At 43.1% G+C, this 18,336-nt stretch overlaps 1 protein-coding gene across 6 annotated transcripts in view; it reads right to left on the reverse strand.

Moving 5' to 3' along the window:
• Positions 1-3,567: 3,567 nt before the first annotated feature.
• The window catches only part of GSK3B (glycogen synthase kinase 3 beta), a 131,886-nt gene continuing 117,117 nt past the window's right edge, over positions 3,568-18,336 (reverse strand). For all 6 annotated transcript variants that reach the window (XM_032214092.1, XM_032214093.1, XM_032214094.1 and 3 more), the window contains one exon: positions 3,568-7,510. In XM_032214092.1, the coding sequence (XP_032069983.1) occupies positions 7,443-7,510 (68 nt within the window). In that variant the 3' untranslated portion in view covers positions 3,568-7,442. The remainder of the gene's footprint in view (positions 7,511-18,336) is intronic.

Raw genomic sequence — 18,336 nt, forward strand, 5'->3', positions numbered from 1 at the left:
GCCAGGATCAAGGTGGAGGAGACTACTCTCTTCTCACTGTCGCCACTGCACAATGAGGTAACTATATATGCAGCGCAGGAGACTCCTCAGCGCCAGACTCAGGTCAGTGCGAGCCGCGGTCCCCTTCATGTTGGCTCAGGAAGGAGAATGGGGAGCAAGAGCAGCAGCTGGTTGGGTGCAGGGAGGGAAGAGCTCCAGTTCTCCTGCGCTGCACAGGTCTCTCCTTGCGCAGGGCTCTGGAACTCTTCCCTCTCTGCATCCAGAGACGGCTGCTTTGACTCTTTCCTGAGTCAACATGAAGGGGACCGACCTGAGTCTGGCACTGAGTCTCCTGTGCAGTGCAGCCAGCTACTCACTTCTCAGTGGCGGCAGTGGAAGGAGTCGCTGCCCCCGCTGCCGTGATCCTGGCCCAGAAGGATATTTTGCTTGCACACACAAGAAAGAGATGAAAGAGAAAAGGGGAGAAAGAGAGAGAAATGAAAGAGAGCTGGAAGGAGAGAATGGGAGAGAGGGAAAATAGAGGAAAACAAATTAGAGGGAGAAGGGGAAAGGGGGAGAAATAAATGAAAAAGAGCTGAAGGGAGAGAATGAGAGAGGGAAAAGAGAGGGAAACACATTGGGGGGAAAGAAAGGAAGAGAAAAGAAAGAAAGAAACTAACTTTATGACGAGAGCAATGGCAAGCTAGATGTCTTGCCAAGAAAACTGCAGTTTGCCAGAAGACACAAATTGGAAGCAAATCTGATTTTTTTTTTTTAAATAACAGAGATGGCAAAAAAATGCATCTGAAAATAAGATTATTTATAATTTTGGATAACGTATTATATTGTCAAGCTCAAAAGAAATCAAAATATATATCCTATTGCTGTTAGTACAATCTTGCCAGCTTCTATCAACTTAGAGTTCATTATGAAAAGATTACAGAGAAGCAATGTCCTATAATTAATAACTTTATTTTGGATTTGCTATTGTATTCAATGAGAAAGAAAGAAAAAGAAAGAGGGAAAGGGAAGGAAAGAAAGGGAGAGGAAAAATAGAGAAAAACAAATGAGAGGGAGGGGGAGAGAAAGGGAGAGACCCTATTCCCACAGAAAACACTGAGCCATGAAACCTTGGTAGGCATGTCTGGGGGGGGGGGGGTTGATGTCATGTGACTGGGTAGGAGTGATGAGTTGGCCACACCCACCCAGGTGTTGTGGCTCCTGGTGTTACATAGTAACAACGAAAATAATTTTATGGTCGGAGGTCACCACAACATGAGGAACTGTATTAAAGGGTCACGGCATTAGGAAGGTTGAGAACCACTGCCCTAGACTATCTTTAGGGAATGGCACTGGGCAGATAAAAGAATGCTCTGTCCTATGTGTAGTGGAGACAGGGCTTTAATAGTAATACAGTGCGGACAGTTGTAACAGTTGTAATGGGGCATTCTTAGTTTGACCTCTAGAGATCATGGAACAGCTAAATATTTCAGAGACATTCCAAAGGAAAAAACAAAGCTATTTTGAGGGGAGAAAATCTTAAATCTGTTAAGCTTTTTAATGTTTTCATTGAGAATACTTCTCTAAGTTCAAATGCAAATTTCATTTCAGTAGCCTGCAATTTTAGAAAATAAATATTTCTGTAAAGTTGCTAACAGCCAGCATTCATGGCAGTCCTCAAAAATTAATAAATAATATTGCATTGCTTATTAAAATGAACAGGAATAAATGCAAGATGTTGAAGGCTAATTTTGAAAACATGAATTTGGCACTACAGGGTAGTTCTCAAGTTACAACCACAATTGAGCCTGGAATTTTGATCATAAGTCGAGGCACACACAAGCACTTTGCTGAGTGAGCACAATCCCACCACTCCTGTTGCAGTTGTTCTCCAGGGTGGAGGAAGTTGTGGGAAGCCTGGCACAGGCGACATACAAGCTGGGGTTAGGGTAAGTCGCAGTCACCACAGCCCAGCCCTGCATTGCACTACTCACTGGTGGCAGCAGTGAGTCTGGGCCTAAAGTTTAGGAGACTCCCAGGACACCAGTCCAAGAGTTAAAAGGCATGAGTCCACTGATGTTCCTCCATCAGACTCCCAAAAGGTCAATAGGGTCAGGGCCAATCTAACTTCACTGAAGATGTCATTCCAGAGGACGGGCACTGTCACAAAAAAGCTTCTGAATCCCATCACATGACATTCCTTTATTGATGGGATCCATAATATGCCTCTTCTGCTGGGCCTGATGAGATGGGGAGCTATAACGGGGGAGAGGTCGCCCTCAAATAATGCAGCCCCATACCATATAGGACTTTGTAGCTTATTAGCAGGATTTTGAATTAAACCCAGAAGCAAACTGGCAACCAATGGAGAGGTGTAACATGCATTGATCCAGGGACACTCATAACTACCATATTTTACCCCAGGAGGATTTGCAGTTTTCTAGCTACTTTTCAAGGCAGTCTATATAGAGCACAAATTCAGAAATCCATATGGAAAACCAGGGCATGAGTTGGTATAGAGCCTTCAGATCCAGGATCGATGTTACTAACAAAGGACTTCCTACTCATGACTAACAATTGTCCATCAAGCAAGAATAGTAAGTTAAGAAAAACATCATTTCCAGCGATGATGTCATAGAAGAGCAAGTGAAGGAATGGCAGCTCCATTTTCTTTGCTCGAGTTTTTGTGTTGGAGATACTGAAAAGGACGACATCGGACCCGGAGGGTACGGCAGGAGAGAGGGGAAGCTCGGGGAATATTGTGGAGTTAGGCAATCTCCCAATCAAACCAGAGAAACCCCTTGAAACGAACGGAAAATAAATTGGCGCCCATGGCCGATTCAGAGCTGTGACGACCGCAATGAGGAAGAGAATATAAAGCAGCACGATAGCATCAGTGAGGAACAACATCTAAAAACAGTAAAGATTTTTCATATAACTGAGCTAGAAGTTTGAGGTGCAGAAGAAAGCCCAAAGGGCAGGGCCCTATACTGATAGTGATGGCCAAGGTAATAAAACCTAAGGTACTGTCTGTGAAAATGAGAAATCGGTATATGAAGGTAGGCTTCCGTTAAATCAATGGAGGTCCACCCTCTGGGTGAACTGTTCAGCAGAGGCATATGTTATGATTTCTGTGAAAGACTTCCCTTGTTTCTCAACAAAAACACAACACGGGACCTGTTTTGGCTTCTAATAATATCATAACTTAAAGAAAAGATGTCAATTCCAAGCCTTGTTATTATTATAGTCCCTCCAACCCATCTTCTAATGGAGAAGAGGGAAAGGTCTAGAAAAGATGCCACACAATAGACAGGAAATATTTTGAAATAAAGACCACACACTATAATTTTTAAATTTCATGACCAGGCTAACCTACGTTTTATTTAATGCAAATTACAGTACCAGTTAACTATTTCTGAACCAAGTCACACAGAACATAATGTATTTACAAAGGAGCCGAAGGGAGGAGATAAAATAATGAACATTAAGCATACATACCACAAAAAGTTTATACTTAAAATGAAAAAGTAATCAGTCACAGAGGCATTCAAGTAGTAATAACGTTATACATGTTTTGCTTCTTTGAATCAAGACAGCTTTGCGTGTGTATGCAACAGTTTGTATACAACCCACAGTCCATTATATATATATTTAGAACTCTGCTTTTAAGATGAAAGTGATCACGTTAATTGTGTGTACAAGCCCAAGTGATCAGCAACATAGTACAAATGCAAATTTTACAAGCAAGCATATTATTTATATATATAAATGGTTTTTTGTGTTTTTCCCCAAAAAACCAATAACAAACAACACTAGGAAGAGACATATCTCAAGCTAACCCTTTAGGTACCAGTCATTTTGCTTTTATTGCCTTGTTGCAAAATGAAGCAAGGAATTAGTTCCTGTAGAAATATTAGGAATTAAAAGGAGTTCTGATGAGCACATCTGAAAAATATCAGTCCTGGGCTAGACAACAAACTGTGCTTTTTATTACTGGCTTTGATCTCTAGAGGCTAAGATATTTAATGGAGAAAAATGCTGATAACGTTTTTAATTTGGGATTGTTTCAAATCAACACCAATTACAGACACCAACTATTTCTTGGCTTATTCATAGAAGGAACTTTGTTCAAGCACCAGCTAGATGACATTAAAATAATCTGTTTAAAAAACCCATAACATTGTTTGAAATGACATACTTCAAAATTAAGATTACTAGTGCCTTTTTTCTGATTTTTCAGTCTATGATAGAGAATATCATTAATGCCATTTTAGGATTATACACAACTGCAACGTAGACTAAGAGACTATAGGATACTTCATTTAAAACAAACCATAAAATTTAAATTCCGAGTGGACTGTCAGAAACAAAATACTTTCACTGACCTTTATGTCACCAGAAAAATGGCATCTTCTGTCTTACTGGAATGAACAGAAGATGGTTACAAAAAGCTTTTTAAAAAGCAACCTTTGGTTTGATAAAAAGTTCAGCATTTTGCCATTAAAAAAACCTCATGTAGAATATTAACAAGTTGAATATATATGAGCAGAGTTTTAAAATCAAGGCCCTTGTGCTGAGCACAAAAATTAACGTTCATAAAAAAATTGGCAAGTAAATGAGAACGGAGGCGCTAATCTACGTTAACAGACACTTAATACCACAACTTTCTTTCTGTCCAAAAAGGCTTGCTAGATTTTTAGATCTAAAATATACAGGTGCATATATGGGATCCCAGTTCTTCCCTCCCCAGTTACAGTTGCTTACTTATTTTACAATCTCCAATTGTCTCTCTGAATGAACAACATAGCCAAGCAAAAGCTTTAAGCAGCAGTGATCCAACAAGACCTACTGAAGAACATATTGGGCAATAATCTGTAAAAGATAAAGCTGTCATTTTAGATACCAAGATGTTATCTACATAATGAAACCGGTTATAGTGGGGATATGTTTAAATAAGTGAGCAAAAATACTGGGAAAATGGTGGCTATCCTGATGCTGCTGAGCCGTAACTTGTTGCTATCGATTCAGCAGGACGAGCACAGCCATGGATGTTTGGACGCATTTTCTTTTAACTCTGCTACTGCCCATGAAATGGCTGAAAAAAGGAAAGCGTTATCTGCACATATGAGGCATCTGTTACAAAAAGAAAGAAAAAAATCATGGAAGCAAAGGCACTCCAAACTATATAGATACACTATACATTGCTAGAGTTATTGTTACAATAATACAGGCCAGTTATCTACTGTACATAGTTAGAATTATATGGCTTTAAAAAGCTTGTCTACATTTTGTCTGATTATTAAAACAAATTAACTGCCCTGAATGGTAACATTTGTTCATTAATAACAGTTCCTGTGTCCACTTATTTACATATAAAGCAATACAACTTAAAAGTTTAAGAACTAATGTACAAACTTGAATTTGGTGAGGAGCTTTTGTCAGTTTATTTACAAAAAATGATACTGAAAACACCTGGATCTAGATTTATATAAAATTTTGCTTGTAGTTCTGCCATGATCCTTAGGGGGAAAAAAACCAGGATCCTAGTTTTTCCACACATACACACACACACACACACATTTAAAAAAAGTGTTAAAGCTTTTAATTATGCTCTTCTATTATTTAAACCAATGAAAATAATACAAAACCTCCTAAGATCTCCTCTTTCTGAATTCAGACCACAAAACTGAGCTTTGACTATGATGGTCGCACAGTCAATATGGAAGATGCCAGTGGGCTCAAGCCATTCAGCAAGAGAGTCTTCCAGGTCTCCCATCCATTATGGATTCTTTTCTGGCCTAGTTTTTTGAAAGACAGCTTCCCCTCTCATGGCTCTTAAAAATAGTTTAAGTTATGATTTGTGTGGTCTTTAAAGTCATCTGATTTTTTTTTAGAGAAGCCACCATTTTTTCTGGCCATGCCCCATTCTCCATTTGAGACGCTACTTCACTTCTCTCAATGACTTCACACCTAAAAAATGAATATAAACTACTTGCTCTCCTTGGTCCAAATCTAATTTCAAAAGGTTCACCAATGAAAGATATTGCAAGGTAAAGTGTATGTAATCTGATGTAAAGCTAAATAAGTACAGCTATCAAATCAAAGAGGAAGCTAGTCACAAGAACCCATTAGTGCTTAATGCATTAGTAATGACATTCTTTCTCAAAGTGTTTCAAGGCATATTGCTTTCATGTCACAGAGACCTTTGGCCACAATTTAATTGTTCAGAACAAAGACATAGGAAACAGGCATTTCTGCTTCTGGATGTAAAAAATAAAAGGTAGCACTATGTATATGCATGTGTGTACATGTATATAACACAATACGCACACACAGACACATACACGACACCTGGAGCAAGTAATCTACTTGTCTAGAGATTTAATATTCTCCATTGTGACAAAAACAACTTCTGAAAACCAATAACCAAAAGTTAGAAAAAAGAGGCTGAAAAATATGAATTTAAATATAAACCAGGATTTAAATCTACTTGTTAAATAAATCTAACGACTTAAAAACACTGTATGCTATGAAAATAGTATGTCCATTCACATTATATTCTTGTTATCTTTTCCCCAGTGTTCTTCTTCAAGAAAGAAATCAACTTAGAATCAAAATGAATGAACAGAATGCAGGAGGATTTTTCTATTTTCTGCACATGGAGATATGCATACCTACTCCCACCTACTGAGGTGTGGATATGATTAGTCATGCTTTCTTCTATGCTATCCAGATTTTTTTAATATCCAACTCCTAAAACATTGGGATAGGTATATTCAAGCCAATAGTGTATGTCTGCAGAATTCTTCAGAGGCAAATGAAATTTAAGGTGATTTGTTCCTTATTTTTTCAAGCTTTTTTCCCACACTGTAACTTCCCTCCTCCTTCATAATTCCCTTTGGCAACTCAGCATATTGTAGCACCTCATCTTGTTCTTCCTCCTCACTTAACACCAAGACATTTAATTCCAGCAAATAATACTCAAGATGAGCAACTTCTGTTAAACTCCTAACCAAATTCAAGTTGTGCACTACACCAAAAATTGAAACATCACTTAAAAATACAAGGCTTCAGCAGAATGAGGGGTTTCTTTCTTTCCTTTTTTCTGGTATTGGCGGTGATTGTTGGAGGGTGTCAGATAAGATTCCTGATTCTAAAGTACACAACAGCAATTATCTGAAATTAGAAGATTGTCATGGGAAGAGAAATTGGTGTTCTAATAATCCATTTCCCTTTTCCCACCCCACTTATTCCCCTGCCCCAAAGAGCCTGCAGAGTGAGCATACAATGAAACTGGTTTTTTACAAGGTTAAATAAGAACAACAATTTTTAAAAATCCAACACTATAATGAACAGTTTTTCCCCTTCTTTTTACATTTTCTTTCCAAATGTAACCAGTATTGCTGAGTAAGACTCAAAATTACTGGTGATTGTTCCTGTACAAGCTGCTGCTTGAGATCAGTTCAGGTGGAGTTGGAAGCTGATGTTGAAGCTACATTATTGGTCTGAACTCGATCACCTGCACTGGCATCTGCAAATATCAGAAAAAAATATGAAAGAGATGGTTACATGTCAATAATATGAAGTTTTATGAACAAGCTTCTATTCTGCTTTTTGTCCCAGGAAGGATAAATGAACTAAGGAAAGTCCCAAATTTGTCATCTAGAAAATGGTGTATTCCAGAGGGAATGGCATCTTTGGCACCAGAGGTTATAGTTCAGAATATTTTTCATCTGCTGTTGAAAGGGAGAGGGAGATACACACACACACACACACACACACTCTTCATATGTACAGTTCTATGTTTAGTTACTTCACATAATAGACCATGAGTTGTTAAAGATTTTGTCTGTAATCTGCCTAATGAGAGGATGATTTAATTCTACAAATGAAGCTAATATTGTCAGATGTAGAGGAGAAATGTTAGATAGCATTGGTAAAATAAATGTTCACTCATTTTAGGAGCCAATTATAAAATCCATTCTTTATAACTGCAGAGTCCTACTAAGCCTCCCTACAGTGGCAGGGCAGTGTATGTGTGCCCATTTCCAGTTGCTCAGTTAAAACAAACGGGCTCTTTTAGGAATATATAAAAGTTATGTACAGGGATATCACTTGAGTATCAATGGCAAAGACATCCTTCATATTGCATGGAAGAAAGTCATTCCTGTATTTTGCTATGAAAACCATATTAATACACCAGAAAATGTGATGGTGATACAGTGCATCTTGACAGGCTCCTGTAATGATATATGAAAAAGACCTGAAGAGACAGAATAGAAAAGTGCTGCATGATGAATGGTCAGATAAGAGAGGGCATCCCCAACAGATGTATAATGGGTGGAGAAAAAGATTCCCTAGCTTCTCAGGCTATAAAGGAGACAGTGGGAGATCTGTTCTTTCACACTTGCAAAGTTTTTTTTTTAATGTAGCTTTACCATAAAGTACAATTAGCTCATCTGGTTGTGTTTCCTGACTGGCCTACCTGGCAAAGCTGACAGCTCCTCAGACTGGATGATACTTAACATGTTACTGAGAACAGTTGAAAATCTATTGAAGTATTAATAGAGCTTCTCAGCTCTGTCTGGTTTGGCTTGACACTGCACAGGAATTCTGCCATTAAAAAAAGAAGGGGGGGGGGTGAAAGGATGAAGGGCCAATAAAGCTTTGTATGTATGTGATAGGAAATCAGGAGGGGGGATGACAGGAGATAAGGATGGAGCAGTCAGATTCTGTTTGTACAAGCACTCCACAGCCAGGCACCCTGAGAAATATCCTGATTGTCAACCTGGAGAGGAAACCACCTCTACCGTGTGGACTATGTGAACAATATAGGCTCAAAGGAGCAACCAGGGAGAGATTGAGGCCTGGGGGGAGAAAGCATCCTCAAAATCCCCTACTGGAGGTCTGGCTCTATCTGGATAGCTGGTAGAGGACAACCCACCAAGACCCCGATGGTCCCTTGGGGTCGGGAAAAAGGAAGAATAAGAAGAGAAACCCATGGGAATGACATTCACCCATGGGGGTCATGGCAGCCGATGGCAAGAGGCCCAAGTGGAGCTGGAGGAAGGGGATGAAGAATCAAGTACATGTGAACTCGAGTGAGAGGACTGGATGCTGGAGTAAGCCGTAGGTTCCTGAGATGTTCTTTTGGTACTCAAAGCTCGAGAAGCCCTAGCCTGGGGCCACACATCCTACTGACCAGCCAACTCCAGTCCCGGCAAGCGAGGGGCAACTACCTATGCCACTGCAGTGGCGGCAGCAGCAGCGAGACTCTCAGCAACTGCAACCATCCTAGCGGCTGGCCCCACAGCTCAGCCTGCATCGGCTGCAGGAGCCGATGGTCTAAAAATAGCCGCTGAAGGGACTAAGGTATGATGCGTGATCATGGCATTAAGAGGGATAACAGCTGAATGGATCGTTACCCTCCACAACGACATTTGGAGCTGAGAAATTCAACAATTTCATGGCTGTACTTCATAAATGCTTTGAACACCTTCTAGCCAATGGCAAAACCAGAGATTGCATAAATGTTATCAGCTAAAGGCACAGCAAGATGGCCGAGTACACCCAGGAGTTTCGTGACCTGGCCTGGCTAGAAGACATCTTGATTGGATGTTTCCGAGACGGGGTAACTGATGAGGTCTACAACACCTGCATTTCTACAGCATGTCTCCTACCCCAAATGGCTGGTATGTACTATCAGAGGAAATGGAAATCGACCTGGCTCAATCCAAATACTGGCCAAGCTGTGAATTTTCTCCTGAAAAGAAAAAGGGCCCATGCCGCTGGCTTCACTAGCTGCTTCAGGTGTGGGAAGGAGGGGCATCAATTCACCGGCTGCTTCAGGTGTGGAATGGAGGAGCACTGACCTGTCAACTGCCAAGCTGCATACCTAGCCCAGAAGGCGACTTAGGGTCCTGTCCAAAAACCAGCAAAGCCACAACACCAAGCTCTTGAAACCACCCGAAGGGAGTAGGACATAGAGTTCACCCCTTCCACCAATGAAGGCAGGAGTACTCCCACTGACCCGATGAGCAGCCCAGTGGAAAGCGAGTCAGACTACAAGATGATCTCTTGGTAAATCACCCAGTTAACCCAGTGACAATCCCCATAGAACTCATGGTTTAATCCTTAGATCAAAAAGGGAGCCTTGTAGTTCTCCTGGACTCGGGGTGCACCAGATGCCTGGACAACCCTGCCCTTGTCAAGAAACTGGGTGTGAGACTCAAACAGTTTAAAGTCCCCATTGCTTTTTGCCGGACGATGGCTCAGTAGCAAAGCCTCCCAGTGATATTTGTTATTGAACCAATAGAGATGAGGATGGATGCATACACAGAGACCTTGAGTTTCTTTGTAGCCCCTGGAATGGAAAGGACTGGCATCGTTCCAGAAACAAAACCTCTATGTGAACAGAAGGAAGTGGTTGGTAAAGATCCGTCAAGCCAGCTGTAAAAGGGGGGGGGGGGAAGGCCCATTAAAAACCTATCCTGAAGTTGCAGTAGGTGAAACTGCAAAGGGAGATGGGAGTAGCTGCCAAAGATCAGTCTCAGGGTGACCCTCAGATCCTCAACTAGTACTGAGACTTACTGGACCCATTCAGTGAGAAGGCGTCCAACGCACTCCCATCCCACCAGCCAACTGACTGTTCCATAGTAATCCTACTAAGGGCCAAACTATCCAAACCTAAACTCTATTCCATGAGCCCTAGGGAATTGCAGACTTTTATAGACAAAAAGCTGAAGTGTGGATTCACCCAACCTGCCTGTCAGTCTGTTTCGCTTACTTGCTTTCGGCTGCCATGGCAACGGGGGGGGGCATGGTTTTTGGGATGGGAATAATTGGTACAGGAGTGATAGTCATAAAGGGAGTTTTGTTCTCACCATCTTCTGTGCATGCTGATGGCCAATGTTTGGACCTGGTCAAGGCCAACCGTCCTGCATACCAACCTGATGATGCTTCTTGGAGATGCAACCCACATGACAATGGGCAATGGGGTGGGGATTGTTGGAAGGAGGGGGCTGGGCAAATGTTTGATATGTATGATTTCATGCTTTTCTGACTCAGACCTTGCTTTACTTCACTGCTATCTATTCATAACTAGTAAAAGTACTTTTAATTCCACAAACAATGGCATTGAGAGGTTTCTTTCCTGGTTACTGAGGGAGGCATGCCTGACATTAAGCAAGGTCTCTCTTCACACTCATCCCGGAGCTAACACCTCCGAGGGGAGTGCAATAAAAACAAAACCTCCAAATGTCCAACCCAGGCAATGACCAGGAGGACAACGTGGGGGCTGCTGGATCCTCATGTCCCTTGGAGACAGAGCACATGGTGGAACAGGATTTGGAGGAAAGATCTGTTCACCCTAGGTGGTCGTTGGGAGTGGGGCAGAGATATGATCCTGAGGAAATTCCTGCCGGAGTTACCACCAGCCGACATCGGCTACCTGCAGCTGCCTGGCAGGAAGCCGAAGAAGAGGATCTCATGATGTCTCACACTATGAAACTCTTCCAAGAGGCCTGGGAGAAACGTTGTTTCCGTGAGAGCCGGGCTGAAAAGGAAGCTGATTTTCCTGATCAAGAAGAGAGACAGGCAAAGGACCTGTCTCACCCTGGCGGGGACCCTAGGGGCAAACAGTGGAGCCGATCAGGATGAAAGAGCCCCAGCAGCAGCAGCCACACGAGCCCCTCCAAGACGCCAAATGGCAAAAGTTCCTCCTCTTGGTGTGAAATTCGGAGGTGACCCCAAAGAACTAGGATTTTTCCTGGTCCAGGTCTGGAATTTCATGCAACAGTTTGGAGAAGATTTCCCCAATGTGGAAGCCAAGGTGAGAGCTGTGACTATGGCATTGGAGAATAAGGTGGCAGCTTGGATGGTCGCCTTGCATAATGATGACTCCTCCCTGCTGAGGAATTACCATGCATTTATGGCCGTCCTGAGGAAGCGCTTTGATGACCCACTAGCCAAGCGTAAGACGAGAACCAAAATGAAAACTCTTACTCAGGGAAGAAGTCCAGTGGCTGAATACATTCAAGAGTTTTGTGAACTGTCGGTGCATATGAAGGGGAAAGGTCCGAGGAGGCTTTAATGGATAGTTTTATGGATGGCTTGAACCAAGATATATACCAGAACTGTGTTAACAGAGGGGCCCCACACAACCTGCAACGCTGGTATGAGTTGGCAGCAGATGTGGAGATTGACTTAGCCAGGAATAAATACCAGGGAGAAAGTGAGAAAGGTAAAAATCCCCCTCCCATCTATCCCAGAGGAACTCCGAAAGGAGGAAAGGGTTAGTCTGCAAGCAAACCCTGGTCGACTGCTTGTTTCCACTGTGGGAAGGAGGGGCACTGAGCTACCACTCAAAAATTGGCCTAAAACCCACTGCTGCTGGAGAGAGAAAGCCAGACAAACAACCAGGGAAACGAAAGGACACCGCCATGAAGGGGGTGGAACCTGTTGAGGATTTCCCTCCCAACCAAGGGGAAGAAGAACCCTCTTTTCTGTCTGGGGAAAGTGAAATTGACTCTGATGACGACCATTTGGTAAGTCCCTGATTGGGCCCCATGACCATTCCAGTAGAACTTAAAGTGCCCTTTACTGGTGTCCAAGGGAAAATTCTAGTCCTCTTGGACTCTGGATGCACACGTTATGTAATTAGCCTGGAAGTGGTGGAGAAAATGGGATTGAGACTGAGAACTTTGAAAATGCCCACTGCTTTTTGCCAGTTGGACGGGTCTGTGGGGGGGTGGGGGGGAGGAGCTGCCCATTTTGTAACTTGAACCAGTAGAAATGTGGATGGGAGAATCACCAAGAGACTTTGAGTTTCATCGTTGCACCAGGGACGGATCGGTCCCTCATACTGGGATTACCCTGGCTACGTAAATGGAACCCATACGTGAATTAGAGAAAAGGGTGGTTGCGCATCCGTTCTGTTAAACCCCTGGAGGAGAAGGGGAGGGTCTCCCACATAGCTGAACTAAACCTAGCTGTGGCAGCGCAGGAAAAAATTGAAGGGGAAGAGAAAATCCCCAAAGAATATTGGGATCTCAAGGAAGTTTTCAGTGAAAAGGCTTCTGACACATTCCCCCCCCCTCCACCACCCTACTGATTGCAGCATCAAGATCATCCCAGGGGAGAAATTCCCTAAGCTTTAGATTTACTCGATGACCCTACGTGAAATGGAGGAATTACGGAAGTTTATTAACAAAAACTTAAAAAGGGGTTTCATACAACCGGCTAGGCCATGGGTGGCTGGACCTGTATTGTTCAGAGAAAAGAAAGATGGTTCCTTTTGTTTATGTGTTAGTTACAAAAATCTAAATGGGATCTGCATTGGAAAATGTATACCCCCTGCCATTCATGAAGGATATGTTAGCCCAGTTGGGGAAAGGAAATTTTTTCACGAAGTTGGACCTAAGGGGGGCCTACTACAGAGTCAGAATCAAAGAGGGGAATGAATGGAAAACTGCTTTCAATTGCCCTTTGGGGTGCTTTCAGTTCAGAGTACTCCCGTTTGGACTGCAGGGGGCACCAGCAGTTTTCATGCAATTAATAAATGAAGTTTTGCATGAGCACCTGTACAAGGGCATGTTAGTCTACCTTGACAACATCCTTATATACACGGAAACATGCGATGAACACGTGACTTTGGTGCGCTCCGTCCTCAAAAAACTCCGGGCCGCTGAAATTTATGCCAAATTATCTAAATGTGAATTTTTGCAACTGTGCGCTTACACCTCATGTAAGTTTACAGATACAGAAATGAGATGGGCCATATGGGAAAAGGAAGCTTTTGGTGTCAGATGGGCTTTGATGACCTGGCGACACTTCCTAGAGGGAGTGAAACACCCTTTTGAGGTATGGACTGATCATAAGAATTTAGAAGTGTTGAAGACCCCATGTAAGCTGTCACCTAAACAAGTGCATTGGGCACAGCACTTCAACCGTTTCAACTTTACCCTCAAGTACATTCCCGGGGAGAAGAACTTTATGGCTGATGCCTTGTCCAGGCTTCCCCAGTACAATAGCTCTAGGTTGAGCATGGTTCATCCAGTCATCCCAGTTAAAACTCTGGCTGCCCAATGGTTACTAGGAGCCAAGGCCCAGTGGACTTGGATGTGACTACGGACCTAATGAACAAACTCAAAGAGGGCCTTGAATTGAACTGGTTCAAGAAACATTCTGATGAATGCACCATGAAGGATGGACCATGAAGGGTAGGAGCTAATCTGAAACCTGTCGTTGGATCCTACATAGCCAGTTGTCCCATCCGTGCGGCCGCAAAAAGACCAGTAGGGAAGACCCAAGGTCTCCTCCAAAGTGTTGCCCGTCCTGGGGCCCCATGGAAGGAGATATCGATGGATTTTATTGTCGAGTTACCAGAAAGTCTGGGGAATACCATTATTTGGGTTATCACCAATCTGTTTTCTAAACAGGTTCATTTTGTGCCTTGCTCCAAGATCCTATCAGCGAAGTCGTTGGCTAATTTGTTTATTTTACATGTATATAGGTTACATGGAGTGCCTGAATGCATTATTTCGGACGGGGGGTGGGTGGTCCAATTCACCTCCCTCTTTTGGAAAGAGTTCCTGAAATTGATTGGCTCTGCCCAGGGACTAAGCTCTACCCACCATTCTCAGACTAATGGGGCTTGTGAACGGACTAACTCAGTCTTGGAGCAGTACCTCCGATGTTTCATCGATTATCAACAGGATAATTGGGCTGAACTGTTACTACACACAGAGGTGGCATATAATAATTCACAGCAGTACTGGCATGACCCTTTTAAAGTTGTGTTTGGTCAGGACTTTGTGCCAATTTCTGAATTGCCTCAAGAGAAACCGCAAATTTTATCCTTGTCTGAGTGGAGTGATCAAGTTCGGCAGTTTTGGTCCATGACCCGCAAAGCATTGGCTGTGGCCCACCAGGCTCACAAAAAACAGGCGGATAAGAAAAGGGCTAAGCCAAAAGTGTACCAAGTTGAGGATAGGGTGTTTTTGTCCACCAAGTTTCTGCAAACCACCCAAAAATCAAGGAAGTTGGAGCCGAAGTACGTAGGTCCATTCCCCATTGTAAAAATCATAAATCCTGTATCGGTGAAGTTGGAGCTGCCGAAGAACCTTAGAAGAATTTATCCTGTATTTCGCGTGAACCTGTTGAAACCAGACTACACTTCTTTCTTTCTTCCTTTCTTCCGCCTCAACCTTCACCTTCCGTCCCTCTTCTTATTGAGGGAAATCAACATTTTGAAGTTAAAGAAATCTTAGAGTCCAGAAAACATAGAGGTTGTATTCAGTATTTGGTCGTCTGGAAATATTTTCCCCCTTCCCAGGCTGAATGGGTCGACAAATATCATGTTAGGGCTCCCAGAATTTTGCAGAAGTTCTACGCCAATTATCCTGGTAAGTCTTGATATTAGGACAGATGTGTATACAATATTGTTATTTTGTATTGTTTTTCTCTCTTTTTCTGCAGGGGTGATATCTCTTTCTGAAGGAGGGCCGGATGTCAGCTTCTGTTTCACTTACTTGCTTTTGGCTGCCATGGCAATGGGGGGGGGGCATGGTATTTGGGATGGGAATAATTGGTACAGGAGTGATAGTCATAAAGGGAGTTTTGTTCTCACCATCTTCTGCGCATGCTGATGGCCGATGTTTGGACCTGGTCAAGGCCAACCGTCCTGCATACCAACCTGATGATGCTTCTTGGAGATGCAACCCACATGACACCTTAGGGAGTTGCAGATTGGGCAATGGGGTGGGGGTTGTTGGAGGAAGGGGGATGGGCAAATGTTTGATATGTATGATTTCACGCTTTTCTGACTCAGACCTTGCTTTACTTCGCTGCTATCTATTCATAACTAGTAAAAGTACTTTTAATTCCACAAACAATGGCGTTGAGAGGTTTCTTTTTTGGTTACTGAGGGAGGCATGCCTGACACTGCCAGACCACTGGTGGCTGCCCCAGTACTTTTTAGGGAAAAGGATGAGTCCCTTTGTCTATGCGTGGACTATCATGGGCTCAACGTGATGTTGTGGAAAACTTTTACTCACTCTCCCTCATGAAGGACATGCTAACCTATATGGCGAAGGGAAAGATCTTCACCAAGTTGGATTTGTGGGAGGCAGACTATAAAGTGAGGATCAAAGCAGGGGATGAGTGGAAAACAGATTTCAATTGCCCCCTAGGATGCTTCCCGTTCCGGGTCCTCCCTTTTGGACTGCAACACGTTGCTGTGTTTATGCAACTAATAAACAAAGTGCTGCATGAACACCTCTAAAAGGAAGTGTTAGTTTATCTAGATGACATTTTTATCTATACTGACACAATGCCAGAACGTGTAAAACTAGTTGCGCTCAAGAAGCTTCAAAAGGCCAAGCTATCCAAATGCAAATTCAACTAGAGTAAAATTGACTTTCTATCGTATTTCCCATGAGGTGATAGAAATGGACCCCATAAAGGTGCAGGCAGTGCTAGAGTGGACTTTCCCCTGCACCTGGAAGCAACTACAAAGCCTCCTCGGGATTTGCCAATTATATCACCAATTCATTCTCTTGTTTGCCCAGATAGTCCTCCCCATTACCAACCTACTGAAGACAAAAGGGGAAACCCAAACCCAGCCAGCCGCTTAAATAGACTATGGAATGCTGGGCTGCATTCTAAAAACTTAAGTGCTTGTTTGCAGAGAAGTCGATGCTGAAGCACCCAGACCCCATAAGAAGCAGTAACATTGTTTAATGATATATACATGCTATCGTATTGGCAAAAGTAACTTGGATATAAATTCTAAACAGTGAGTTGCGGGAAAAAAGGGGGGGGGGAAGGTTTAGAAACTTTATTAATTGACTTTTATTTAAAAGATGTTATAAAGGTGTAATGTTATTGGAGGATTTTTTGAAATAGCTAATGAATGCCATTATGTGGTTGTGTCTTTAAGTATGAATGATTTGATGCGATGATTTGAGGTAAAAGCATGTTCAAATAATTGTAGTCAAATGAAAACTGTGGTACATTAATAGTAAGATATACATTTTTTAAAATTTAAAGTGTATAATCTAATATGAACTATAAGTAATGACTGTGGAAGAAATGCACGAAAGTTATCTGTAACCAATTGACACGCTTTCTACAAGAGTAATGAAGGATGATTCTTTTTTGTGTTTTTGTTCAATTAAAAAAAAAAAAAAGAAGCAGGAACATGGAAAAGATCAATTCATGATGAATGATAAAATTGACTATGCAAGAACACCTTATACATCAGTGAATTGTGAGTTCAACTTCCCTGGACAAAACAGTGAGGAACACGACAGAGCTGCAAGTCTCGGGTAGGATGCATGTCTCGCAGCCCAACTCCTCCCACCCACCCCAATGCTAACAGAATCCAGGCTGCTTCCCTTCCCCACCGTTTCTTTAGTGAGATGGGTGGCAGGTGGGGTGGGGGAGAAGTGAGAGGTGTGGAGCGAGACGTGGATCCTCTTGCTGTCACTTCTCTCCCTCCTCCCCGGGCATGGAAGGCTTCCTCTGCAGCTTCCAGGCCAGGGCAGAGAGATGACGAAGGGTGAAATGTTCACCCCTGGGGATGAATCAGATGTTTCACTGGAGAAACGGACCCCCGCCAGCCCAGGCTTCCTAAATTTCTTGCTCCCCAGATCGTCCGCCTTGCAAAGAAAGCCCAACTCGACGCAAACGCTACCTCCAGCCACCTCTTCATCCTGGTGAAACTACGTTTTGAAAGGATGATCTGCAGGTGGGGGGGATTTCCTGCACATTGGCAGTGGTGTCTCCTCACAGGGCTTCTCCCGATGTCCCAGGTGCGAAGCAACATCCCATAATAGAAGGCATGGAAAGCCATACAACTGGGGATGTCAGAAGAAGTCTTGTGAGAAGACGCCGCTGCCGATGTGCAGGAAATCTCCCCCCCCCCTCCACCTTCAGATAGTCTTGTGGGCTGGCAGGAGAGGTCTTCAATGAACTTCGCTCTGTCTGTGTCTCTGCAGGCAGCAACGTCAGCAGCATCTCCTCGCAGGGCTCATTCTTCCTTCTCTCTGGCTGATCCTCAAATATTTTCAAGCAAAAAACTGCCAAGAGAGGGAAGTACCTCTTCTCCCTCCCTTGCCAAACTTTGCGTGTAGGTGTAACGTTTCACAAAGCTCTTTAATCCATGGCTGCTGGCTCCCTCGCTTTGTGTTTTATATATACATGCCGACATACCCACCCTTCCTGCGAATGTCGTATCCCACTCCCAAGATTCCGTTTCCAAGGAAAGAAGAGCGCTGGGGCCGCACTGGACATTCCCCCTGCCCTGACTCCTGTCAGCCTCAACTTTGTTCCTGAAACCCTGCGGGCCACTTTTCT

The sequence above is a fragment of the Thamnophis elegans genome, chromosome 3 (assembly GCF_009769535.1).
Source record: "Thamnophis elegans isolate rThaEle1 chromosome 3, rThaEle1.pri, whole genome shotgun sequence".
In the NCBI taxonomy this organism is placed as follows: domain Eukaryota; kingdom Metazoa; phylum Chordata; class Lepidosauria; order Squamata; family Colubridae; genus Thamnophis; species Thamnophis elegans.